Here is a 27,914-nt window from a genome sequence, read left to right on the forward strand (position 1 = left end):
CATACAACTTCTAAAAAAAGCTTTAAGAATTCTTCCTATACTCTAATTCTTCTTCTCATAAGCTTCATTTCTTAATATCTTTCAGTGAGAAACCCTTTGAAAGTGTGCTTCATTCTAAATATTGTAACTCTCTCAATCAAGAGGAGAACATTCGTGCTTATTTATTATTCATTCTTCTCTTGAGTTATCTTTTTCACAATTTATTGTGAACTTGTCAATGTTACACATTAGCCTTTAAAAGGTAATGGTTGTAGTTTAACCTATTTGAAAAGCCAAGTTGTAAAGATTATGCCTTATCCTGTGAAAATGTTGTGGTTGTGGCGAAGCCCATTATAAAAAGCCAAGTACAAAGGTTAGTAGTTGAGCTTATAAAAACTACAAGGTAATATAATACACCAGTGGGTGTGTTTACAAAATCCCTGGTCGTGAATCAAGATAATGGATTAAGTAGTTAAGGTTGAATTACTACACATATTGTATTATGCTTTTTTGACTTCATTTACAGTATTCCTACCTTGATTTCTTTTATTTAAGCTTATTTGACAAATAGGGTGAAAAGCTTAATTCACCCCTCTTAAGCTAATTAGTGTATCAATTTTTAAATTATAAGGGGTTTTGTGCAAATAGCTCAAATCATAGAGTTTCTTATATTTAAATACATATAAGATCTATCACATATTAAAAGTTGTGACAAGCCTAACAAAAAAGGATATGATGACAAAAGAAAACATGCATTATATATTAAAAATATTCACGATTGGTGGTGACTACAATGTGGTTTTTCGTCATATTAAGAGTTAATGTTGGATACTTTATGATCTTGAGAGTGAAGCTTTGTGAGAATGAGGATATTGGTTAATGAGCATGAAAGTCAAAGTGAGCACAAAATAACTAATGTTTATTGTCCATCCATCTTTTTCCATTTTGTTCTCAACCAAATAGTGCTTCTCATTTTTCTTCAAAATTATGAAAAAATAAATAAAGAACAAGAAGGGTAACGTTATTCACATGAAAAAATTTATTAACCACACTATTTTTCTATATAAAGATGAACAATTGATAATACTGCCTTTTCTTTTTTAGGATTATGTTGTAGAATGAGTTGGCAAGAATCTTAGAGAGGCATCCTTGATTGTGGAGCCTTAACCAAATTAAAGGCCTTCAAAGGATACTTGCTTGTCATCGATGATTCACCATATCTTGCTAACTCCAATAATGAAATTTTCCCTCAGTGAAGTTGTGGCCATCATTTTCTCCACCATTGACTAGTTAATGAAAAAGATGGGGCTAAGCTTAAGATCTATTTATTTTTCTCTCCCTATTAAATTCTTCAAACCAAAATAGAACAATGAGTGGTAATTAGATCACAAAATGCAAGAAACATGTACTTCCTTCCATTGCCACAAGTTGTTGAGTCCACCAAGAGCTCATCGACATAGCCAGGGGAAGCTCATTTGACGTAAAGCCCAATGCAAGCCAACCAAGTTTCCATTAGTATGCTAGTCTAGTTACAGTTGTACTTGCTTCCAAACTAGTTAATGGTGATGTTGGCCAAGAGACTTGCCTGGATCTATGCTATTATTAGGTGCAATCTATAACTTGCACAACACCCAATGGAATGACCAAGCACAGTGCCTCGAGCATTAAGTCGTCAAGTTGACAACACTAGCTATGTTGTTCCAATAGTAGCTTCTCCATGATTTGATTTTTTGCTTAACAATGTAGGTCTTTGTAATACCCCGTTAGTATGTTATAGTTACTTATATAATATTATTCTCAGGAATTTCTTATCATGTGAGAAATGACTTGGTGAGTTATTTGTTAGGTGTAAATGAAGTTTAAGAGGATAAAGAAGATTAGGGAGTCAAAGAAAGAGCAAACAAGAAGGTTGAATATTCAAAGTCAAAATAAGAAGAAAGTAAGTCAAAGTAAGGGCAAAGGTGGGAAGTGTTGAAATATAAGATAATTAGTTATCAATTTATGGGAATTAAAGGCCAAATAAAGGAATATGGAATATTTAAATGGGCTAAAAATTTGGGAATTAAATTAAATCTAAATGTTTATAAAGTATAAAAGGGAGTAAAGCTTGAAGAGGGAGTCATTTTGAGGCGGTAGAGCTTTGGGAGAGACCTCTTCCAGCAACTAGGGTTCTTTTTCTCTTAAATTCTCTTCTTTTAGTGGTAGTTAGGGATCTCAATGAAGGGTTTCAAGGTAAGAAATTCATCCCCTAGCTCTTTTCTAGCTTAGAACCCTGCTTTTCCTCTATTTTGTGGTTAAAACGAGATGAAAAATCTCTATGTTTGATAACCCTGAAGTGGTGTTGAGGGTAAAGAAAGGCTAGGGATTGTTAAAGAGGGAAGTTAAGATAAGTTCTAATCCTTTTTCATGGTTATAAATCTAAGATTTTAACTTTTGAGTTGGATTTTGTTAAACTCTCTGTTTTGAGAGCCAAACCTTTACATGATTGTAATTTACTTGCTTCTCTTTTTGTAAACCCCTTGTTAACGTTTACAAAGGGATTTGTTCTCCTTATTCTTGCTTGGGAATGATGCTTTGTTTGGTAGGGTGGTGATTTGGCAAGAGTTTGAATCATCTTACCAAGGTTTGAGTGAGAGAAGTAGGGGATCAAGTGTTTTTAGTTTTTGTTAGTCGACAGATTGGAAGCAATCCGTTGACATATTGCCTTCTTAAGGGCAATCTGTCGACCGAATTCCCCCTGTTTGGCTCAAAAGCTTCATGCACGTTTAAATTACCCTTTTTTTCCCTTTTAGCTTATGTTTCCTTATTCTTGAATGTATACCATGGATGTCAACCATGATTAAGCAAGTATGATTAGCCTTGTGCATGTAAATTATGAGAGGTCTTATGCATGGGTTGTGTATGGAACATGGTGTATTATGATGCATGGCATGGTCTTGTAGATTATTTGTAATATATCTTGCATGTTGCGAACTAGATCCACTGGGATATCTCTTACGATGGTACACCATCAAGCTTGAGTGGGCTACAAAGTCGAACTCGTGTCAAGCTCGGGTAGGCCTTAAGGCTGGACTCGTGTGGGACTTAGATCCCTTAATGTAATTAAATATAATGGTTTTGTGGTAGCATGTATGTTATTCTCTATTCATATTGTGGTGACTTGAGGCTAGCATGGCATGGATGCATGTGACTATATGTTCATGATGTGTGTATGGCATGATTCCACTCATTTATACATGCATGAGTAGGATGTTTACTATCCCTTAAGGTTGGACCCTAATACTCTTATTGTCTTTAATTCTATATTACTTGTTGGACTTTGTAGCTCATTTGTTTTTACATCATTCCAGGTAGGGGCAAGATTATAGTTGATAGGGAGCCTAGTAATGTGGGATTCAGTGTCTAGACGTGTGCAGAGTTAACCCAGGCAAAAGATCTTTGAGGATTTTCTTTTTATGTGGTGCCTGGGTTTATGGATGTATATCCTTTGAAGGCCCTGTTTTCTCATCTTTTGTAAAGCTACGGGTGTATAGTCCATTGTATGTGATAGTGTATGATATTTAATCTAATATATATGTATATGTACATATATATAGTCATGTTGTTGATTACTAAATGTCAGGTTGTGTTCACTTACGACTCCAATAGGTACCATTTTTTCTTGACACTCCTCCCTTGGTGCCTCGGCTAGGGTTTCTAAGGGTGGGGTCGTCATAGTCTCTAATTATATTTGGTATTTAGAAATAGTGAAATGATGGTCAGTGCTGAGAAAATGAATCTACTTCTTGTTTTCACCATTATTAGAGGAGACTTGGGAGACCATAAGGCACATACACATTGGTGAGAAGCCTTTTGTTTGCTTCCAAAGAGAGACTCTAGCTTGTTGTCATCCAAGAAGAGCTATGTTGTGCGAATAGCCAGCCATCGATGATTGTAAACCAATGATAGCCTTCCATTACAAGAAGTCGTCATTGTCCTTGAAGGAGAATCCTTCTGTATTGAATAAGAAAATCAAGGATTAATTTGGCTAATAGAGGGTCAAAGAGATACATATGACAAAGACGATGTCATCAGTTTACCAAACTTGCAAAAAAGATGGTGCTTGGCTAACAAATTTGTTCGTCAAGTTAAAAGCTCCCAAAACTCAAAACAACTTTGAGATCAAATGGAGCTTAGGCTTTTATGTTTAGTTTTTGAAAAAAGATATTATATTTGTTAATTTTGAAAAAGATTAAATATTATTTTTGATACAATCTTTTTATTTTATTGATACCTAAATATATATTCTTCATTTAATATTGAAAAAATGTATTTAAATTAGAAAAACTTGAATTTTCTCTCTTTTTACAATGGAAAAGCCAAAGCTAAACCTAGGGTTGGCTATTTTTCTTTTGTTTTTCATTATTATTAATAAACTTAATTATGGTTCGCCAAACTTATATTAACTTTCACATTCTAAAACCTTGGATTGTGTATAAGTTCGCAATCAACCTAAAATTGGAGTTTGATATCTAGATTTAATATGGTTGAAAAAAAAGAAAAGAGCATAAACATGTTGGAATTGATGTATGATAGTGTAGGTAAATTTAAAAATTTGTTTACATTAAATATATGCAGTAGAACACATAAGACACACACTATACACATCTTGGATATTTAAGTAACACGATATTTTATCATATAAAATACAATAAATAACATACATGTAGCCCGATGTCAGGTGGAGTATATAAACTGTTTCTATACTGAGACTGATTCTACCTCAAGCTATGGTGGGCATAGTCTATCCACACTTGGCCAGCTACCTGGTACTTTGTCACAGTCCTCGTCTTGTGCTAGCTTGAGAACCTTGATCCACCAACAACCGTGTGTCTCCCCGACCTCTCTAGAATTTATGCATGTGACACTCATGTGTCTGAAATTAATTAGAAGCAGAAAACAGAAAAAAACAGAATAAGAATAGAGAGCAGAAGACAAGCCAACATTCCATCATTCTTCCGTTCAATTTCTGCCTCCAAGCACTCTTTCTAATTTAATGCCGTTTGTAATCCACTACATTTGGCTGGAATGGTGCGAGAGTTGACTCTGTAACTATTTCTAGAAGAACTAGCAACCCAATTCACTAACCATTGGCGAATTGTAATCAACCCATCAACTTTTAACAAATCGATGTCATTAACTCTTAATTACATAACCTAATCGACCCATCAACTTTTAACAAATCAATGTCATTAACTCTTAATTACATAACCAAAATCATTATTAACTATTAATAATGTCTGAGACATAACAAGTGCACAGTGTTGATACCAAATGCTATGTTATATGGTGTGATTTCTTAGGTTCATTATCCACTAGCAAACAAATATCACCAAAACCCGTTTGACACAAGCCGAAACACCTCAACCCATCACAAGAATCTCTCCATATTTAGGTGACGATATAGAAAATCATGGGAAGCGCTTAGCAACGGTCCAAAACAATATAGAAGGCAATGAAGCCTAGTTTCAAGTGAGTCTATTACAGTTAACGATTACTGTGTACGATAATCATTCTATCATTTAACGTCTCAATTGAGCAAAAGTCATGGTATGATAAACTCACAAACTTAGTAACTATGTATAAGATCTTATTAGCGTGACTAGATGACACATCAGGAAACACTTCCCTGATTAATCATATTGTCTTGTCTAAGGACTTTCTTGTTACATTAATAGTAAACCACATAACATGTTCACCTCATCAATAATGACAAGGGTGATGAATCCTATCCTTGACCACCTGTCTCTATGTACCAGCAATACGGAACCACATAAATGAATATCCCCACCTTGCAATTAGATGATTTGACGCATTAGCAAATCTTGCATACTAATACACAAAATAACTATTCAGTTCAAGTTTAAGGACCAGTACACAATCGCAACTCAATGATAAAATTATTATCCACAATATCATGTGATAAGTCATCAATATCACATTTAGTGCGTTGTTCTCCAACAACCACCCATAAATTTACTAGAGACATCCCTATCTCATATGATATGTGAGTTACCACTCCTAATTATTAGTATGTAGTAAATATCGTATCAATCCATAATTAACTAATCAGAGTCTCCATCCAATTAATCTAACGACCATGAATATTTAAGATATCCTGTCACTAGATAATCCCGTTACATATTCTTAACACCTAAAAAATAAGACTTTAAAATATAAAATCCAATGACTCATTCATATAACAAACTAAAGAATTTAATGAATGACAATAAATTTAATTTTTATTAATTATGTACAAATATATATCAAATGTATTTATTACATATGCTAAATATTATCTAAATCTAGTATTAGAATACATCATTAGCAAATCAAAATTGAGGAGGATTATATTTATTCAAAAGAAAAGAAGTAAATTTATTCACATGAAATGAAGCATACAAAAAGAAGAATAATATGAAAAGATAAGGTCAAAAGATTAAAAGAAATGTCGAGATAATATGAGAGTTGAAAATTAAATAAATAAAATGAAGAAAATAAAAATAAATAATTTTTAAAACCAAAAAAGAAAAAACCTAGCAACCATCAAATTCACCCAAAAAAGAAAAAAACATGTATGTGTACATCAAACGTGAGATGAGATGTGGTAATTTGAACAAAATAATAGGTTGATAATGACATTAAAAAGTGCGTAGAACCTCGGAATAATGTCTTAGAAGATTTAAAAAAAATTGAAATCCAAACAGCGTGTACTATAAAAGGCAGAAATCCAGCCCTTGCCTAAAAAGAGCGTAAAACGCCTCACAGAGAGAGAGGAGAGAGAGTGAGCGAGCAAACAGCTGTTCCGGGAGCTCCACCAAATGCCATCCAACCCCAACCCACCGCTTCGCCGCCCCGCCGACGGAGCCGATCAGAACCACCAGATGGACAACGAAGGCGACGACGACGAGATGGAGTACGAGGAGGTCGAGGAGGAACTGGAAGTAGAGGAGGAGGTCGAGGAGGAGGAGGAGGAGGAGGTCGAGGAGGAGGAGGAGGAAGAAGAAGGACCAGAAGAAGGAGAACCGGAGGAGGCAGAAGAGCAGGAGGAGGAAATCGGCGACAGAGAAGGGAAACAAGGAGCCGGCGAAGAGAAATCGCCCGGTTCACCCGTCGGCGAAGATCGGAGCGGTTAGTTATTTCGTTTACCCCAAATGCTTCATCTTTCGATTTTGATTATCTTTTGCCCTAGCTATGATTTGATTGTGCGAAATGTTGCTGCAATCTGTAATTGCATATACTGTTTCTGGTGTTTCCACGGTTCCGATGTTAGGTTAGGGTCATTTCATTCTCCTGCACTTGCTTGAATTCTAGACTTGCTTTGCAGAAGGTTAACGCCGATAAGCTTGTTTAAAGCCACATGTTAACCTTGTATTTGCTTCCAAATTATACTTTCCCTAATTGCATGTGCCGGAGATTGATTATGATTTTTACTTGAGATATGCAATTGAAGTTGATACATTGGGGATTGGCTGTGATTTTTTCATGCAATATATTCCTGATGAGTACAGACAGTAGCTTCTGGATTTTTTTTAAGCGTTTTTTTTTGTTTTTTTGACATGGTTTCGTTAAATTACATGTGCCTTCAATTGACTTGTGCCGCTATGTCGAGTCGGACTTTTATAACTGGAAATCGTGTTTTATGTACTTTGTCTGTCTCAAGGAAGAAACTTTTTTGTTCTGTCCAATTATTCAATCCCCATTAGATTCTTGGGGATCCCTTTCACAAACACGTGGAGTCTCTGTCACTTGCCCATTATTTCGGAGGGCATAAACGTTGAATGGACACCAAGTGACAACTAAAGATTTTGGCGGTTTTTGGGTATAATTGTCGATAGGTTTTCATTCCTTGTCCTTGGTTCGCTAGTTTCTTCACTTTTAGTCATAATAGGACAGCTGAAATTTGACCCCTGTTGGAATTGATGGTGGCAGTGGATTCAGGTTTCATTGTTAATTATTTCTCATTGGTTTTGAGTATTTCCCACTTGAGCCTTGACCTGTCATTAAAATGTGAGGTGAAAGAAACAATATGCATTCTGAGACGCAGAAGCTCAACCAGAATAAATGTGGCTGCTAAGCTATTTCTTTGGAAAGCTCCTCTTAAGATAAGAAATTCCTCAATAAAATCTCCCCCATGTGGCTCTCTGCAGGGGAATCTCCACTCATTGCTTCCCCTAATATCCTCCCTTTACCACATCATGGGGGTTTATAGGAGATCCCAGAGGTATGAAGAATGTGAGACAAATAATTCATAGGGACATGAAGACTTGAGATAGAATGCTTGATTTAGAATCCAATGCCAAGCCAGGAAATTTGGCTCTGCGCTTGGCTACCCAGCGTTTACTGTGAGCACGATAATTGGTACACCAGAGGTGTAAAGATGAAGAAGAAGGAATGATTATGCAGGTAGTAGGAGAGGCAGGATTGAAGACTGCTGAGAGAAAGTAAACCTCATGTTTCTGTTATTTCTAAATTATAAACCAGTATTATTTAATAGAATAGCATATATGCATGCTAGTGTATATGAGATGCATATGCGAAGGCATATTACTTGAAACTGGAAGTTTAGGTTTTGGAATTATTTATCAGCTAAAAATTAAATTCTGGAATTCCTAAAATTCGAAGGTATAAATTAGGAGACAGTAATTAGTGTAAATCTGTATTCATTTGATTTTAATTGCAAACTTCCAACTTGAGTTTAATCTTAAAGTATTGGATCTCCGACTGGCTTGATTCTAGAAAAGTTAAAAATAACTAGAAATGTTTGGATGTGTAACCAGCACATTCAACTGTCATACATGTGCCTGAGTTTGGTTAATACATATCAACGGAATACCCTCCCAAAATTGTGAGAATGCTTCTCATTGTATTACTTAGGAGTGTACAGAAAAGGGAGATACACACCCAAATCCAATTGTGAAAAAAAGAAACATGGCATCCTAACCAAATTAAACTATAGATTAATTTTACCCCTTGTTGGTATGGATGGGGAGGGGAGGGAGGGAGGGAGGCTTTTTTCCTTGTTTGGGAGAGAGTTTCATAATGAAATGGAAGGGGAGGAGAGGGTAAGTACTACCCTCCCTTCTCCTCCCATACCCCAATTTTCCTTAACACCCCAAGTTGTGATGTAGGGTGTGGGAAGGAAATGTATTAATAAATATTTTTATTGTTTTTACTATTTTACCTTTACTATTTTCATAAAAACCCAATATCATCCTTAATCTTAAAAAAATCCTATTATTACATTTTTTGTAGTTTAATGTGAGATATTTTGTATAAATACTCAAAATAATATGCATTCGTATATCTATAGCACAATTCAAAACTCATCCAACTTTAAATTGTTCCCATCCAAAGCAAATATATACATATACCTATTGTACTTATTAATTTATCTTGAAAGTGAAAGATATAATTATCATTATGTTTTTATTACCTTATTGTTCCATTCCCTTCCATTATGTATTGAAACAAAGTAAAGTTATATTATTATTCTCTCTTACATTTTGTCATGATCCAAAGGGCAGTAGTTGTAATTGTACTGGAGTTAGTTTGTAATTACTTGAGTTTGTTAGTGTGTTAGTTTGATTAGTTTAGTAATAGCCACCAGTGTTCTAAAATGCGCCAGGCTGGCTCCTAACGCCTAGGCGAGGCCTAGGAAAAATGTTCTTGCTTGTTGCAGCAACTACAACAAGTAGCAGCAATAGCAAGCAATTGTTATAGCAACGCTTGCTGCAGCAAGGAGCAACAACAGTAAGCAGCTGTTATAGCATCAACAATGCTTTCTGCTTGCTGCAACAAGGAGCAATCCATACGTACTGGAGGAAGACAAGATCGGTGACGAGAGAGAACGGCCAGGAGATGAGATCAGCGATGAAGAGATAGAACGTCCAAGAGATGAGATCGGCGACAGCAAGAGAGAACGGCCAAGAGACGAGATCGGAGGCGACGGCGAGAAAGAACGGCCAAGAGATGAGATTGGCAGTGGTGGCGAGAGAGAGAGAGAGAGAAATAGCCCAGGTGATGAACAACCAAAGAGAAAGGGAAAGGGGAAGGAGAACTAGTTGCGCTCGACCCAGGCGGCTAGGCGTCGTTGTTGTCGATCTATCGGGCCCGGTGCCTAGGGGTATTGAGTTGCCCTTAATTGCGGCGACAAGGGGCTGCCTAGGTTGCATTTTCGAACATTGATAACCACAAGGACGTAAACAACCTATAAATAGGTTGTTGAATAGAGCATAGCAGGCTATGAATTGATTGAATGAATCCATTATGTTTCTTTCTCAACTCTTATCTCTCTCTCTGTTCCGTCTAAACCCTCTCCCTTACTTATCAATTTCTCCCTCTTTCTGTTCTGTTTTCTCCCTCCATTCTATTCTTTCTTCTCAAATTCCTACAAAATCCCATTCTAGACCCTATGAGACCCGATTGAATTACTAAGTAATTTACCTTAAGAAACAAATCGGAACAACTATTCTTTCAGTTAGATAGCTATTGAATTTCCAAACTTACAGATCGGAACAACTATTCTTTTAGTTAGATACCTATTGTACTTAGTAATTTGCTTTGATTTCTTCAAAATTAGATTGGAACAACTATTGAATTTTCGAACTCACAGTCAAGGAATGACTGTTTTGATTGTGATCGTAGTGGAATCTACGGCCGGAAATCTTTTGGTTTGCTTCGCCTTCCACTTTTGGGCCTTAGATATCAATTGACGCTCAATCTCCGTGTGTCGGAATTGATTTTTGAGGATCACTTGTTCCCTATACTCGAATCAAGTTCCGAGTCTCTACTTCTTCAAGTTGATTTGGAATTCACTATGTTATAAATCAACAGCGTTGGAAGCAACAACCTAGATCGAACGGAAATTAATCAACAGAGAAACTGTCGAGAGCTATCGGACGTTAACAGCCAAGGAATGATAGCTCTGATATCAAATTGTCATGTATCTAGGATTTAGTCTAGGGTTTGGATTGGAAATCGAAATAATCTGAGGTAATTCGAACCTGGAACAGAAGGATTGGGGAAAGAATTGTACAGAAATGGGGAAGATAATAGACAGAAATGAGGGAGAGTTACAGACAGAACAGAGGAAGGGGGAGATTAGAGAGAAGGCAGAGGGAATTGATGAGAGAGGAAAGCTGAAATTCAATTATCATTCATAACCTCCCTACCAATAGATTTCAGTAGCTTTATATAGCTACTCTACAAAAAATAACAAACTAACAGAAAAATACAACCAGAGGAAAATACAAATAAAATGTAAAATGGGCTAATTATTATTTAAGCGCTACTAAACCCTTGGGTCCTGACATTCATAGTTATCAAAGACACATGGCAAAGCACGAGCCTCATGCACATGAGGCGGACATTCATTCCAAATGCTTGTAAAATACTTATACACCATCTTTTCAATATGTACTTCTAAAGATCTAGATGCAAACTCATAAAATCATAAAATGATACATAACCAAACCTATAATAACAACTAAATGTTATTGTAGAAAAATTATTAGTTTCTTCTAACTACAATAGAAAATTAGAGGAAAGAAAAAATTACAGCAGAACACATTGCAGAAAACAATTATTGAAGAACAATTAGTTTCTTCTAATTTCTTTTGCAATTAGAAGAAAGAAAGAAAAAAATTTCAACATAACACACAACAAAAACAATTAGTTTCTTTTAAATTGTAAAAAGAAATTAGAAGAGAAAAAAAAATAATAGAGCACACAGTGAAAAAGAAATTGCAGCAAAAATTAGAAGAAAGAAAGAAAATTAGAGTAGAACACAGAGAAAAACAATTACAACACACAATTTGTTTCTTCTAAATTGTAAAAGAAATTAGAAGAAAGAAAAACGAAGCAGAATGGAGGTGTGCACGACTGGTTCTCCAGTGTGTGAACATCACTGCCAAGGTTGAGGTTGTGTTTAGTTAGTCTTACTGTTACTTCAAATGGTGCAGACCAGTTACAGGTGGGGGCTCTATTAGAAAAGTAGCAATTGAAATTGACTAAACAGGAGAACAACCATATGGTTCAGAAGATGATGGAAAAGGTGGTTGCTGCCTTATGGTTAGGGAGTTCAGACACTGCAGAAGGGAGCATTGACATGGAGATCCTTGAGGTCTACAGTTTATGTCTGCAGGGAAAGCAAAAGCAAAGGAACATAAAAGCGAAGAGGAAGAGTCCTAGAAGGAGAAAGATAGAAAGAAGAATCCATTAGATCATGAAGGTAGGGATTGGATGAATAGCAGGGCTAGTAGCTGTAAGTTCTTGGGGATAAGAACTCTCTCAAGGAGGGGGAAATTGTCACGACCTAGAGAATCCCCAAGAATATAATAGTAATGCATATTATATGTTTTTTCTTTTGGTTGTATTTTCTATTATAGCTGTTAGTACCTTCAGTTATAAGCCTATAAATAGGCTGGAGTAGTTAGAGAAAGGCATGTTTTTGAATGATAATTGAATTCTCTCATTTTTCCTCTCATGAATTCTCTGTCAATTTCCCTCTGATCTCTTTCTCTTTCTCTATAAATCTTCCCCAATTCTTGCTGTGTCTTCCTCTCTTTCAGTCTAATTTCCCTCCATTTCTTCCAAATTCCTATTCTAACCCTGGGCAAACCCTAGGGTCGTGACGTGTATTTGCTAGTAGAGAACTAAAATTTTAATAGCTTTGCAAAAACATAAAGAAACCCATCAAGCACTACAAAAAAATTTCGAACAGTGAGAAATTCATAAAATTTATTTCACTTGTAGAAACTATTGTATTACTTCTCTTTTTGAGTTAATACTTTAGTTATCTTATTTTCTTCTATTACTTGAATTGTACTACGGAGAGGAACTTGATTAGTGGGGGCTTCATGAAAAGGGATGCAAGGACTACTTCGGAGGAGAAAGAGAAGGGGTTAAGCCAAGCTGGAGGTGGTGAAGTCGAGAAGCCAAAGTCAATGAAGTTCAAGAAGATTAAAAAGTGTCTGTGGTGCAAGAGGAAACATCTTGGCAAGAAGTGTTTGGTAGGACAAATTGGGTGTTATAACTGTGGTGAGATTGGGCACTTTGTTAAGGATTGCCTAGGGAAAATGGACATTAACAACGGCGACGATGGCAAGAAGAAGGTCATCTCTTACTAATGTGATTAACTAGGCCACTTATCACGAAAATGTGCAGTGAAGAAGCTAGATCAAGGGGAGTGCGATGGTAAAGGAACTCTACCTGGATGGGTGTTCAATTTGACGAAGCTAGATGTAGGTTCGGTTCGGATGAGGTGCAAGGTATCATTTTGATATCCAACACTTTGGTCTGTGCATTGGTAGATCTAAGGGCCACACACTCATTCATGGCATGTGCATTAGCTAGGAGTTTGGGGATAGTGCCAATAGAATTGCGATATATGGTAATGGAATCTATGCTTGTAGGAAGAGTCCTAGAGGCTAGCTTGGATTTTGAGGATTGTGATGTCACCATAATTGGTATAGTGTTTAAGGTGGAGTTGATCTTATTGGAGATCTAGGATTTTGATTCTAGTATGAATTTTTGTTTTTTGAACCACTTATGGCAACCACTATTAGGTTTTTGTTTGTGAGGATCTAATATTGATTGGCATTTCTTAAATCTTTTTCTTAACCTTTGTTATAAAAAGGAAACCATGTCAACATGATTGACCTCCCATTTAACCTTGTTATAGGAAGAAAGAAACTAACCATGTTTTACATGCTTGATCTCCTATATTTTAGGGACAAGTTAACCTTTCTTCTCATTATAGTAATAATGATGATTTTTGTTGTAATTTTATTATTTTTATTTTACTATAAGTTTATGCACATTTGGAATCCCATATCCCCTTTCTTGATTATTAATTGGTGTGAATATCATTTTTATGGTTCTTGCTTTACATTAAGTTTATTTTTGAACTGACTACTTGTGTGCATGTGTTGACTTCTAACATATTCAATTACTTAGTTATTGAGCTTGCATAAAATTTATAGGTCTCCATTATCATCTCCAAATATTTTGATATTTTTCTATCGTGCATAGTATTTCGTTATTGTTCCAAACAACTTCATATATTTCCAACTGTTTTTGTTTTTTCTCTTTCATTCGAAAAAAATGTTCTGAATTATTTCCATTCCAAGCTAATAAAATAAATGAAATTTTGATCGTTGTCCACCTTCTTAAGAAAAGCACTTTCTCGCCAAACAAGCTGTTTTTTACATTATTAACTCGTTTTGCATCTTGACTTCTTCCCATTTCCTTCAATGAGGTTGAGAAGATGTGGAATTTAGTTTCCAATTAAAGTAATCATTCTGTTCTTCCTCCCTCCACTCCTACCAGCACCCAAATTTTTTAATTCATGGAATTTTGTGTAGAAGGTTGACTAGGTGATCCTTTGGTTGAGTGTGTTCTTGTTCTTTTTTTTTAAGTAGACTCAGAATCATCTCTTAGAGTGCACTGTAAGCATTTGTTTATAGGAGATGTTTTCCCTGTGTCTATTGTTAATTTTGTGATGTGTCTTCCTTGTAGTTGTTAGAGAAGGAATGGAATCCAAGGTGCATGAAGAGCACTTGAGATCATGTTCTTCTGATCTGGGAAAAACTTTTGCAAATCAGCTATCAGACACCGCAGCAGTAGAAGGTGGCCTTGCCAGTTCCAATATTTTTACTGCAAGTGAGGGAAGACAAAAAGGAGAATCAGGTGATGATGTTGACTATCCTAAATATCCTAAATTGGAAAACAATCTGGTTGTTTCTGAGGATTGTAGAACTGAAGAATCTGCTAGTGATAAAAAAGAGTCTGTCTCTTTTACGGAAAAGGGCATCCCCATTAATGACAACGTGCATAACATTATTGAGGCTTCTCTATATGACACTAGTGTTATGACTGCAGAGACTGCCAAATCCTCCAGTTTTGTGCATAAAGATGTCGTGGCTGCTGCTAAAGAGGTAGCTGATACAATCTCAACCAGAGAGGGTTTTACTGAGGAGGTAGAAATTAAGAAAATGGAGATGGAATCTAGTGAAGGCTTAAATCAAGGGCCGGCAAGGTGTGGTGATGCTTAATTTACTGATCAACTAAATTGTAGGCTTATCCTCATTTTGACATATTTATGGTGTAGTTGAACTTACATTTTTGACGTGACCGTTTCTTAATGACTAGTAGTGTTTCCAGATCAGCTGTTCCCCAGATAAGGCTTAGAAGTTTATCTCCCTTGGGCGAGCCTGATGCAAATAAACGATCTGCGGTTATCTGTGATTTTTTTGCTAAAGGTTGGTGTATCAAAGGGAATGCATGTAAGTTCCTTCACATAAAGGAAGATGTAAGTATCACGAGCCAAAAGTGTGAGGAAGGTGTACCCACTTCGAGCATGAAAAGTGGGTTGCAGGATGACAGAGGTAAAATTTCTTACTCCTGCTATCTAGATGTCCAACAATTTTTTTGTGAATGATTATACAAGCACCTCTACCGTTTGGGAGATGAAAAATCACAGTTAGCTGATTTTCCCATTTCAACTGTTTTGGTTGCATATAATTCTTCATTTTTTTCAGAAAGGGCCCAATCACAGGAGCATGCAGAAAGCTCAAGGTGGCATCACTCTTTTCAAAAGGAGGACTTATCTCATGGATTTACCACTAATTTTCTGCAGTCACCTATAGTCAAAGATAATTCTAGGTCTATGTCCTTTTTTAGGGATATTGGAAGAGATAACCTGAAGAAGAATTGGTCCTCAGCTGATTATCCCTTGGATAGGAATAGCAGTCTGCCTGATTATAGATCTTTTTCTGGCAATTCAATCATGCCTTCAGGTACTTTTCAAAGTGCCGGGTTTCATTCTCATGCAAGCATGGAAGAAGACAGGGTTACGAAGAGATGCCAGTTCATTCTCAATGACCATGGTTCACCTTCTTTAAGTGGTTTACAAAATTCAAGCTTTAGCCCTTCTCTTCCAACAACTGGTATATTGCCATCTCAGAACGTTTCAACATGGACAATGTCATATTCTTCTTTCAGTTCTTTGAACAAAGATCCTCTTGGTAGCCAAAAGCTTTTGGACAATGTTGGAGAATATCGTGCCTCTAGTTCTGCTTCTTCGTTGCACTATCCTTCACCGTTCTTTGGGTCTGAACCAGAATATCCATCTCGGACCAACATTTCTGGTGATCCTTTTTGTATTGCTGGACAGAGATCAAGGGTTTCTTATAATGCTTGGGAGCTATCTGAACCTTTTCAACCTTCTTATTTTATCACTCAAAGTATTTCATCCCCAGGTAGTCTGTATGATCCCATTCGTGATAGCATTGAGCAGCCTAACTTCGGGGGTGGTTCCTTAAAAGTTTCTTCAATACCAGAGACATCTATCACAAATGCACATCCAAGTATAGGTACTGATCCTGTTCTAACAGGAACCCTTCACTTTGAACGGGATCTGGATAAACATTCTGCTTCTGTTGATTATAAATTTCTTGAGAATGTGACCAACAAGAATTTTCAAGGAAATGATTTATTTACAACTGAAGGAGGAACTCTGAGAACTTATGCTGAACAGCAAAATAGAAGTACCTTCCCCAAGGAAGAGAAGCTCATGAATCCTTCCCATGTTGCATATATTAGCAATGATCTTGGACTTCAGAAGGATGAGCTGGGGCAAAAGGAGGAACTAAAAGTGGATAAGAGTGGACAAAACAATGAAATAGATCTTGATATTAAGTTAGATGCTGAGCAGAAGGAATCAAAAGCTTTGAAACACTTCCGTGCTGTTCTTGTTGATCATGTGAAAGAATTGGTGAAACCAATTTGGCATGAGGGTCTTCTGAGCAAGGATGCTTACAAGGTAATTGTTAAGAAGTCAGTTGACAAGGTTCTTAGTACAGTGCTACCTCACCAAATACCAAGTACTTCTGAGTCAATCAAACAGTATCTTTCCGCATCCGAAAGAAAACTTTCGAAGCTTGTTGATGTGAGTGTCTTCATCTTAGTGGTTACAATTATTGAAAAATGCCTATATTTTGGATAGCATAGTTGGCATTGACATTTAGTTCTTTCATTTGCAGGGATATGTTGTTAAATATGGAAAATCTTGAGCTGCCAGGCTGCTTGGTTTTCTCTTGTACAGTCTTCTAAACATTCTACCAACTTGAAGTTGAGACATTTTCTTAGGCTATCTTTGTAGTTATCAATACCTAGGGTGGAACTCCATAGGAGTTTATAAATTTCTGGAGAATTTTTGATGGATTATGTTTGTTATTTTCTGGATTTAAGAGTAATTTTAGAAATTATGAATGCTTTAAATCTTATCTCTTGTTTGGCACTAGGACATTCATTTAAGTTTTCAGTTGGATGAGCCAGAAATAACTAGAGGGACTATGTTTAATTGTGGTTTCCAAAAATCCAAAAACACCTTTCACTGGCTTTGACTTTAGTTCATGCGTGTCTCTACATTTCAACCTTTCTTCATCGTATTGTAGGTCTAGTTTGTGCAAAAGCAGAGAGAAATATAGATAATCAAGTTCCTGTTTCCTGATACTTTCTAGCATTCCACTCTTTCCTTCTTATGCACCCGGTTTTCTTATTTAGAAGAAGGCTTCCAAGTATAGTTCTTAAGACTCTCTCATTCTAGAATGACCTAAGGGAGATTCTCCTTGTCCACTGTGGATGTATGCATGTCTGGAAGCCAATGTACAGAACATATAGGATTTATGAATCTCTGAGGTCCCCCACTCCCAGGAGTGTCTTATCTCAAATCTAGGGCTTATTCATCATTACCTTGTGGTTCAGATTGAACTACCTGCTTTTAGAGTTTCTAGGAATTCTTAAGATCAGCTGGGGCTTAGTTTTGCGGTATGGGCTAGTCGAGTGAGTTATTTTAGCTTGGGTAAACTGTACTTCTGCACTAGGGAATCTTCCTTTTCTTTCTATGACTAATTTTTCTAAAGAATGACGTGGTCTGTCTCAGACTGCTTTATTGTTGTTGTGTTACTCTTCTAATCCCTAGCTGCCTTGAAGCAGGAAAGCACAACAATATACAGTCAGTCATGGAGCTAACATGTTACACCTCCAATTTGTCACTTCTTTTTGATAAAAAATAATATCACCTATCTTTTACCAACTCTCACATGGGACATAGGCAGCCAGTAGGCCCGATTAGCTATTAGAAGCCAATATGAGCGGTATGGTTTTCTGGACAACTTTTACTGAAAACAAGAGTAATGTGATTCTGAGAAGTAGTTTTCAAACTCCTTGGTTGTTTCCGGGTTGTGGTTTCTGAATTCAATGAATAGTTTGGGAACATTTAGGATTTCATATATATTTAACTGATGACAATGACAATTACTGTGTAGTTGTGGTTTTCAGATCTCTTATTCTTGGACGATTTCTGCTTAATTATTCCTGCATCAATGTCACAATTGTTTCTGTTGAGTGGAGATGTCTGTGGCTGAGGTACTTGTGTTCTTTGAATTTATGATTGTATTGTTCATCTGCACAAGTTTCGAGTTTAGCATTATTTCTCTGTAAATATTTTATTTTCACAAGTAATGAAGAAGGTATTTCCCTTTACAGAGGACAGAAAAAACTCTATTGTCTATTCCAAATCTTCCAAGAAATCTGAAAATTGGTTCAATGGCATAATGCCACCTGAAAACATACTAAATCAAAGGGAAAGAAGCCTACTTTCAAGCAAAACAAAACATCTTCACTATTTTTAAAAACCTCTACAGACTATCACAAGGCAAAGAAGTATCCAGAGCCAGCCAATCTCCCGTAGAGCTACCAAGCTTGGCTGAGATTCTCTCTCTAAAATATCTCTGGATTGTATGCAAAAATGACTTGATCAGAAGAATTCAGATCCCCAAGCTTCCATCATGTTGCAGTTGAGTGCAAACAAAATCCAAATTCACCAAATGGTAATTAAATTATTCCCCTAAACCAGTCCTGAAGAAACCTGTTTTCAGTTTTTGGTTAAAAATCTGCTATCTCTTGGTTACAATGAAGTAGCGACAAACAATGACATGAAATAGGCCTGAAGATTGGAGAATACTCTTAATAAAAAGTTGTCCCACCTGTTCCAATAAATATTGCCTTCTGTTTCTGAAATCTCGTAATAGGTGTGAAGGCTGCCTGCTCCATGATCTAGGATCCAACCTCTCAGATACTGCATCAAAAAATTAGCCTCCTATCCATCAAGTTAAATTTGAGAGTCAGACACCACTGAAGCACATCTTTCAACCACATAGCAAGGATCTATTTGAGATGTAAGCACCCTGAGCAAGTTGACAGGATAATAATTCTTAATATCCTCTGTACCCAGTTGTTCAGAGAACAAGGCCATGAGGAATAGCATTCTGGCATTTTTCAAGACGACTATAGTCAAAAGACGAGGAGAGTATTTTCATGACATTAAGTCTAACAATATTCCGAAGCCATTGTAAAGATGCTAATTAATGATTATGGAAGTTGTCCAAAGAATGCATCCCAAAAGAGATTATATAATCTATTAATCTCTTATGGAAACATAATAAACTCTAATGGAAACATCATAAATAAGATATTAACTGGGAAAGAAATAAATAAAAATATGCTAATCTCTATATTTGCTCCTAAAATGTTTCTGAAAATATTTGTTTCCCTGCCCTTCATCAGTTGCTCTCTGATTTCAGCCTTCCCCATTGAGCTGCTGCTTAGCTGTTGTTTGTTCAGATTTCAGCCTTACCCCAATATTTCAGATGGAGCAAGTTGGTAGAGCAAAGATTCTTAATATCCTCTATATCCTGTGGTTTAGAGAGATCAAGGCCACGAGGAAAAGCTATTCTGGCATTTTTCAAGGGAACGAGGCCAAGAGTATTCTCTCATGACATTAAATTAACACTATCCCAAAGCCATTATAAAGATGCTCCTGATGCAGAACCAGCAAAGAATGAGAACAAATTTTGAAGGAAAAGAACACTAAATTGGAGAATCTCAAATTAATCAATTATGAAAGTTGTCCAAAGAATGCATCCCAAAAGAGATTATATAGTCTATTAACATCTAATGGAAATATAATAAACTCTAATGGAAACATGATAAATAAGATATTAACTAGGAAAAAATAATAAAAATATGCTAATTTCTATATTTGCACCTAAAACAATGTCTCCACAAAAATTTGTTTTCATACCCTTCATGAGTACCATAGTTACTACACAAGGTACCACATTTGCTGTTGGATTGGTTTGATTGATACCGATGGTCGATACTGGTATCGGGCAGTACCAAGGTACTATTTTGGGTTAATAATAAATTAATATAAATTATAAAATATATAAACATAATCAATTTTTTAATAAAAATACTATAACTTAACATGAACATATATAATCTAAAATAAAATTTTGCCTAAACAAGATAAATAATATTTTCATTTTTTGCACTACTTTGAGATCGATGAAAGGGTTAGAGTTTTGACTTTTGCCTAAACTAAGTGAAAATAAAAAGTCAATTATGAAAAATAAAATACAAAATCAGATTATTTAGAGAAAAAATTGCTTGGGGACTAGTGCTAGGCATGTGCCTGTATCTTAAGATTTCAGCCAATACTAGCCATACCACTCGGTATGGCCGGTATTGATCGATATTTGGACCAAAACAGTACCAAGTATATTTAGTACCTTTTTGTGATTGAAACGGTATGTATGCCTGGTACTCACTGATCCAGTACAGTATTGGCTACTATGATCAGTACCACTCTGATTTCACCCATCCCCATTTAGCTGCTCCTGAGCTGCTGTTCCTTAAGATTTCAGCCTTACTCCCATATTCAGATTGAGCAAGTTGATAGGACAAAAATTCTTAATGTCCTATATAACCTGTTGTTTGGAGAACAAGGCCATGAGGAATGGCATTCTGACGTTTTTCAGGGGAAAGGCCATGAGTATTCTCATGACATTAAGTTTATCCAAAGCCATTGTAAAGATGCTTAATTGTACCTGATGCAGGGCCAACAAATATGAGAACAAACTTTTGAAGGAAAATAACACTCAATAGGAGAATCTCAAATTAATCAATTATCAAAGCCATCCAAAGAATACAACCCCCAAAAGAGATTATGTAGGCTGTTAATCTCTAATGAAAATATAATAAATAAGATATTAACACTGAAATAAATAAATAAATATGTGCTGATTTCTATATTTGCACCTAGAACAAGATCTCCCAAAATATTTCTTTTCATGCCCTCCACTAGTATCACTCTGATTTTAGCCTTTACCATGAGCTGCTCCTGAGCTGATATTCCTCCAGATTTCAGACTTCAGAGCAGCTGTTGTTCCTCCTGAGCTGCTGCTCATAGAAGCCCACACTGCAAGTTAAGATTCTGATGAGCGTTTTCCACCATGGGAAGAAATGCTTGTTCTAGTTCTCTTTCTTCAGCCGCACCTATTCAGACTTCTAGCTATAGCCTATCTCAATTTGGCCATTTTTGTCAACTCCTCAATAATATCCTCCTTTTCTAATAATTGATCCAACATGTCTGAAAAATTTTATATTTCATATATTTAGTTTTTAATATGCTCAACTTAAAATTTTGAAATTTTAAGGTGTGCCTTCATACTTCGAGCCTAGTATTAGTATTTTTTTGTCTACACTAATATAATATCATTTGCAAATAACAAACAGCAAGGCACCATTTACTGGATGCCCTGAACGGGTTCATCCATTACTCGAGTAAAAAGTTAAAAAGGTTTGATGCAAATTTTTTATCTAATCCTACTGTACTAGAAAAAGTTTTACCATCTCCATAAGTAAGTTCTAACATATGCTTTTGCTCCATGATAAATGTCTGATAACTAGTGTATAAATAACTTGAATTTTCTCTCTAAAATCGTAAGACTTCATGGCTTAGGAGTAAGTTTTACTTGTAAAATTTTACCTTTCCTTGTTTCATGTTGGCTAGGTTAATCCAGCTGTCGTTTACTGACTAGGCATTAACCTTACTTGGAGGAATGATTTGGGGGTAGCTAGTTTCAACGGTCAGATGAATAGGGAAGACTGCTTAGCAGCAGAGACATAGTTTAGGTTTATAGCGCTAAAAATAACGATAACTTGTGGCAAAAGGTGTATCATGAATGTTTGCTTTTGCCATGCTATATTCTTTGGTCATCCGTTTATTTTATATCCCTCGGTTTTGTGACATATTTAAGTTTAAAAAAAACATTCTATTTATAAAGCAAGGCCATGTACCAAAAAAAAGATAAAAGACTGCCCAACCCTTACAAAGTTGGGACCTTCTTTCACTAGGAAACATAATTATGCAGTCAATTGAAGAAAAAAAATATTTGCTGAGGAAATGGCTGCTGTCTTTCTTGCAATGTCCTGCCACCTCTCTATACATTTCCAGCTTTAGCACTAGAGACGTGTTTTTACCAGCCTTTTAGATTGCCTTGAAGGTTTCTTTGAATGATGGGGATCTCATGAATTCTCTTTTAGGTTGTGTACTTTATTGATTCGTGCCAAGTGATCATTCAACAAATGAATCAAAACAAGTTCTTCTAAGTAAAGCCAGTTTGGTTGTCGTTTGGAAAAATTGTTTTTGGTTTTAGAAATAGATAAACTTACCAGGATGGGTTAATAAACTGGTTCCCAAACCTCTTTTACGAGAATGAAAACTATATGAAAAGAAAGATGAAAATAAAGGCGTTTTTGAAGATTTGGTAACTTTTGGTTCTGACAGTAGTGAACACAAAGAAAAGGACGATAGCAAGCCCTTTTTTCTAAGCGTTTTCCTGAACTTCTAGCTGAGAGGACGTCTGGCATCAAATTAACAGAAAGATACACCTGAATGCTAAGAATTTTTTTGCCAAAAGTCAGCATCTCAAAGTTTCCCTCTTAGAGAGGACTAAAACAAACGAAAAAGTGAAACAAAGGATATTGTTATTCTATCAAAAATTGAGAGTTATAGTACTTTAGTATCCCCTGGAAGTGACAGACTGGAAATTATAACAAAGAAAGCAGAGGGAGGTAGATGCAATTTTTCTACTTAAGAATTGCCATTGTCAGTCTAGAGCTGAAAAGTTAGACGCTGCGGTTCCAATTTGGGATGCCATCCAAAACTTCAATCCGCTTTGCTACATCGTTTGTTGCATTTTTAAAGAATGCCTACCATTCATCGGGTGTGTTGATAAATCATAAAAAAGACGAAGTAAATGGTTGTAGATGTGAACTTTTGGGTTACGTCTTAATGTAATTTGACTACCTAAAAGGCTAAATGGATAGCAAACTGACAAGACACATCTGAAAGAAGAAAGAAATGTACAAACTGAATCCGTGTATTCAAATTATTATTGATTGGAAGCAAGCTAGAAAAGAAACCCTCATGTGAAATTGATTCCCTTTGAAAACCCAACTCGATCCGTAAAATCAACAACGGAGTTAATGTGATTTTACATTCTCTTTGTTACAGCGTTTGTAGTTTCCTGGATCGAGATGGTTCAATGGCACTGCAGCCTCTGCATGGGGCAGCAAATGACTTGAAAATTTTTTGACCAAAAGAGTGGTTTCCATCGGTCTGGTTCTTATTTCCTTGGTTACTCACGTTGTTTGGTTTTCTGGCAGCCTTGCTGAAACCCAATTCATTGTCGCTTGATCTTCTGCTGCTGGTACTTCTGCTACTTCCACTTGGATGACTCGGTGTCCTGGGTGGCAACAGCTCCTTGGAACTGACCTGATCGAGCCTGAGCAACTGAGATGAACTCAAATGGGGTGGAATCGATTTTGGTAATACCTGGCCATGGGAAAACAGCTGATCAGCCGGGGAGAACAACTTGTCAGGACTGTCAGCGATCAAGTTTGGCGTTGAATGACCAAAGACAAACTCTGGTTCTCGTTTAATCGGTTGCAAGCTGATCTCGGGCTTCAAGGACCGGTCTTGGATGCATGCAAGGTCTGAGAAGGATAGGGAGTCAGCCGAAATGATCTCAGTAGCAGCATCAAAAAACATTCTTCTTTGTTGCTTGGTGGTTGCCATGGACATTGTGGCAAACTAGATGTCTGAATCCCTGAGCTTTATGTAAGTCAAGCTTAAGAGTGATTTATTTGGAGGCACTTCATTGTACTATTTCTCTTGTTCCTTCTTTCATCATTCTTGCTTTACCCTGGCCGGGTCGATGATTATAATCTTATAATCTTCTATGTGTAATACTATATCGACTGCATTTTCATACAGAATGATGTGACTTGTTAGTATGCCTAAATTAAGAAGAAAAACATCGTTAAAATAGTTGGTAATGCAAGATTATCATTTGCCATGTCATTCTCGGAGTTTTGTCCGGTGGATGTTCCAACGCAAGTAGGTTTTGTTTCAATTGATGAAGATAACAGTGATTCTCAATGCACTTCTAGTTTGTTTCACCTGGTGGCTTAACCTTTGGCTGTGCCGGCCCCATTCCCATTATCAATTCACAAAGCTATTTAGGCTTGGATTTGAATTTCCAAGCACAAACAAGAAGCACAAACAAGAATCTATGGTTAAACCAAAGATCAATTCGGTATGACCCATTTGCATGGTGGTATATGGATCTTAATAGGTACCTGAAAAGATTTCTCAAGATCAAGGAAATATTGTGTTCCCATGCACATTTCTCTGCATTTTATGATAGCACTTACTCAATGGATGCGTCTCTAATTCAATATTTTGGGTTTATGTCCTTGGGAATGTAAAATTTGTTTGTAATATTATATCAACTCCGATACCACTTGTCATATCATGGTTTTTTGGTCTAGAAATATGAGTTTAGGGCCTTTGGGCTCTTGAAATTTAAGTAATTCACCTGAGTTGGTTTTAGTAGATTATTAATCTCGTTGGGTCTTGGGCTTATCATTTTTCTTGCCTAATTTGTTGATAGGGCTGATTCCTCCAAGAAAATTTTTTGGGCTGGCCCATAAACTATGTGGCCTATAGTTACATCATTTAAAAAAAAAAAATACTGATAATGGAGAAAGATGTCTCGTTCCACAAGCAAACCAAAAACAAAAAAAAGAGTCAATAAGACCAAATAGAAGAAAAAGTTGAAGGGACCCCATAAATAATGACTTTTTGAGTCCATTATGTGAGCAGAACATTATAATTGTGGAGATTAATGTAAAGATAATTTGGATTATTTTGTTTAATCTGTGACTGTAAAAATTTAATGTAAGAATAATTTAGACATTTTGTTTAGATAGCATCTTTATTCACTTACAAAATCACTGTTTAAAAATCTTTGATTCCTATTACCAAGGTAATATAGATTAAGTAATAAATTTGGGTCGCCTCCAAAACACAGGTTAAGTGGTTGGCTCACGATAAGTTGAGATTCGTATCAATAAGTCGTGAGTTCAATTTTTTGTTCTGCGCAGTGAGATAAAGTTTTCACTTACGATTGATCTCTTTTATCAAAATCGAGGGCACAAGTAGCTGGAGAGCATGTAAGAACGATAATTCTAAGTAATAAAGTTGGGTCATTTGTGCATGTATGATATTTATCCTCTATGATTTAATGGTGTACCACTAATATGGATCAAAGCCTTTAATAAGGTAAGAATATTTAATGTTATCAAGAAAGCTTCATTGGTAAATTAATTAAATACTTAACCTAAATTCTTATGTAGATAAACCTTTCCTTTTGAGTAGCAGACCTTCCTACCTTGACTAGCAAGTAACAATTGAAACACTTCACTAAATAAATTAATCATTGAAGTATAAGACGCTTCAATCCTAGTTTCTAGATGGTTCATCTAAAATCAAATTTTCGACTCTTAAGCCTTCAAATTCCTTCAAAACCCTATAATTGCTACGTCTACAAATAAATTTAATAAATAGTTCTTCTAAATTAGTAAAATTCATAATAATTTTATTCAAAATTAACAATAATTCATATTATTCCTACTTAAAATTAACAACAGATCTGCCGATTATTATGAAATATTATTAATTTTAAAATTTTATATGTTGCGTTAATTTATAGAGATTATTATTTATTAAGTTTATTTACGGCATAGGAACTCCAAAACTCTGAATTGCTTTGCATCATGACAGTGCATAACTTAGAATATAATCAAATTGTGATGTGACTTTAAGGACAAGTTAAAGATGCATTATTAGAAAACAGATCTCCATATTCACAAATTCAAAGTAGATGGCTTCCTTCCTCCATCAAAGCATAGAAAGAGACAGCCACTTGGAGACAACCCCACCCCCCACCAAATTTATCGCAAAATTTCTTCTTGCTTTGTCTGCTAAAGATTCAACCTTCCAGTTGGGAGTGTCATTAATTTGGGTTTTACCATTAATCCATCACTTAATTTTTCTTAATCTGAGTTTATAAAATTCAACTCAAAATCAGCTCAATTTCTATACAAAATCAACTCAATTAGATTAATTGGGTTCGATTCTCAATTTCAATTGTATATAATAATCTATTAATCTTAAACTTAAACTTTAAAAAAAAAAAAAAAAAAAAATAGCATCAACATCTCAGCAAACAATTGCCACTAACTACATGACACAATAATTGACAATTTGCTTTGAACAATGATACTGAACTCACAGCAGATAACTAATAAATTTATAAAAGATGCTAGACAACATAAAATGCTTATATATTTATATTTTATATTTTTAATTTATTTATATATTATATGGTCCGACTCAGGATAGATCCATGAACTAGAATAGAACTAACCTCCATCAGGTCTAGTTTTTTGGACCCAAACCCAAACTAATCTACTGAAAAAATTAAATTAAATATAACTAATTGCATTAATTCAGTTTGCTTCCCGAATATATGTAGGCATACTCCTAACATTTAAGAGTGCGCAAATAGTCGGTTCGATTATTGAATCAATCAAAATTCATTAATCAATTAAATCGAATCAAGGAGCAAAATTGAATTGAACCGACTGATTAATCCAAAAAATCAAACTAATCAATAACCGAAAAAATCAAATACAAATCATACAAATTGAATCGAACCAATTAAACTAAAGAAACTAATAGAAAACACACAAACTAAAGAAAATAATATTGTTTTATAAATATCAAAACAATTTCGTTTTAAAATTCGATCGGTTTAGTTTTTTCAATAAAAAACTAAATAAAAAATATAACTTTTAAAAAAAATTAACCAAACCAAATTAATACAAAAAAAAAAAAATCAAACTAAACCGACAAATTTAATTAGTTCAATTCGATTATTTTAGATAAACGGAATTTTTGTTCTCCCCTACGAACACCCCCACTTCCAGCATCTTTAAATACATTTGTGTTTTGTTTAAAGTGTTTATTAAAATGAGTAAAATAAGATTCTATTAAGATAATTTATCTATATTAAAGTTCAAAATACGTTATCTGAAGAGGGAAAATAGATAAATTTATCTTAAAAATTTAAAATAAAAAATTATATGATTTTTTTTAAAAAAATTAACAAATATAATAAAAAATTATATTTTATTTTTTTTAGTTTATATCTTAATTAATAAACGTTAACCAAATAAATACGTGTTTACCTCAGATGATTAGAGATGAAACTTCTATCAATTTTAATTAATTTATTTAGTGTATATAATATAATTGATGGACTATTTTAGATATTTAAAATCTAATTAATGCACACTCAAGAGTAATACTAACACATGTGATTTTTCGTTATAAAAAATAAATTTTTTTTTGAAATTTACCATCATACCCCTCTTGTCCAATCAAATCCAGATGCTTCGATGCCGCACGGCCCTCCGAATGATCATCATGGATTAATCAAATCATACTCTCACTGAGGAAGATCCCCTAATTTTCCCTTCAAGTCTAACTGTGCTGCCTTGTCAAAGTCGCCATCAAATAATAGAATATTTTATAGTAAAAGACGGGAAGGAGACTGCGGGCTGTCCCCCCCACC

The 27,914-nt window shown here is 35.4% G+C and overlaps 1 protein-coding gene across 5 annotated transcripts; it reads left to right on the plus strand.

Moving 5' to 3' along the window:
* The first annotated feature begins 6,758 nt into the window (after positions 1-6,758).
* On the plus strand, positions 6,759-24,295 carry LOC127794533 (protein FRIGIDA-ESSENTIAL 1). 5 transcript variants are annotated; one of them, XR_008021693.1, is made up of 7 exons: positions 6,759-7,149; positions 14,539-14,709; positions 14,902-15,058; positions 15,172-15,407; positions 15,561-16,969; positions 17,064-18,450; positions 23,599-24,295. XR_008021693.1 is itself a non-coding variant. In XM_052325709.1 (7 exons), exons 1-6 carry the CDS (start codon positions 6,840-6,842, stop codon positions 17,091-17,093), a joined length of 2,313 nt encoding a protein of 770 aa, XP_052181669.1. In that variant the 5' UTR covers positions 6,759-6,839; the 3' UTR covers positions 17,094-17,119; positions 23,599-24,295. The 5 variants fall into 5 exon arrangements, 1 of the variants encoding a protein (XP_052181669.1); XR_008021694.1 differs by having other exon boundaries at positions 17,064-17,151; XR_008021695.1 differs by having other exon boundaries at positions 15,175-15,407.
* The last annotated feature ends 3,619 nt before the right edge of the window (positions 24,296-27,914 follow it).

This window comes from Diospyros lotus, chromosome 2, assembly GCF_014633365.1.
Source record: "Diospyros lotus cultivar Yz01 chromosome 2, ASM1463336v1, whole genome shotgun sequence".
NCBI classification, from domain to species: domain Eukaryota; kingdom Viridiplantae; phylum Streptophyta; class Magnoliopsida; order Ericales; family Ebenaceae; genus Diospyros; species Diospyros lotus.

Bases quoted from the DNA above. Each gene is read 5' to 3' on its own strand.
- LOC127794533 (XM_052325709.1), top strand. From the start codon at position 6,840: ATGCCATCCAACCCCAACCCACCGCTTCGCCGCCCCGCCGACGGAGCC. The intron at 7,150-14,538 runs GTTAGTTATTTC...TCTTCCTTGTAG, and splicing joins CGTCGGCGAAGATCGGAGCG to TTGTTAGAGAAGGAATGGAA. The intron at 16,970-17,063 runs GTGAGTGTCTTC...TTTCATTTGCAG, and splicing joins AACTTTCGAAGCTTGTTGAT to GGATATGTTGTTAAATATGG.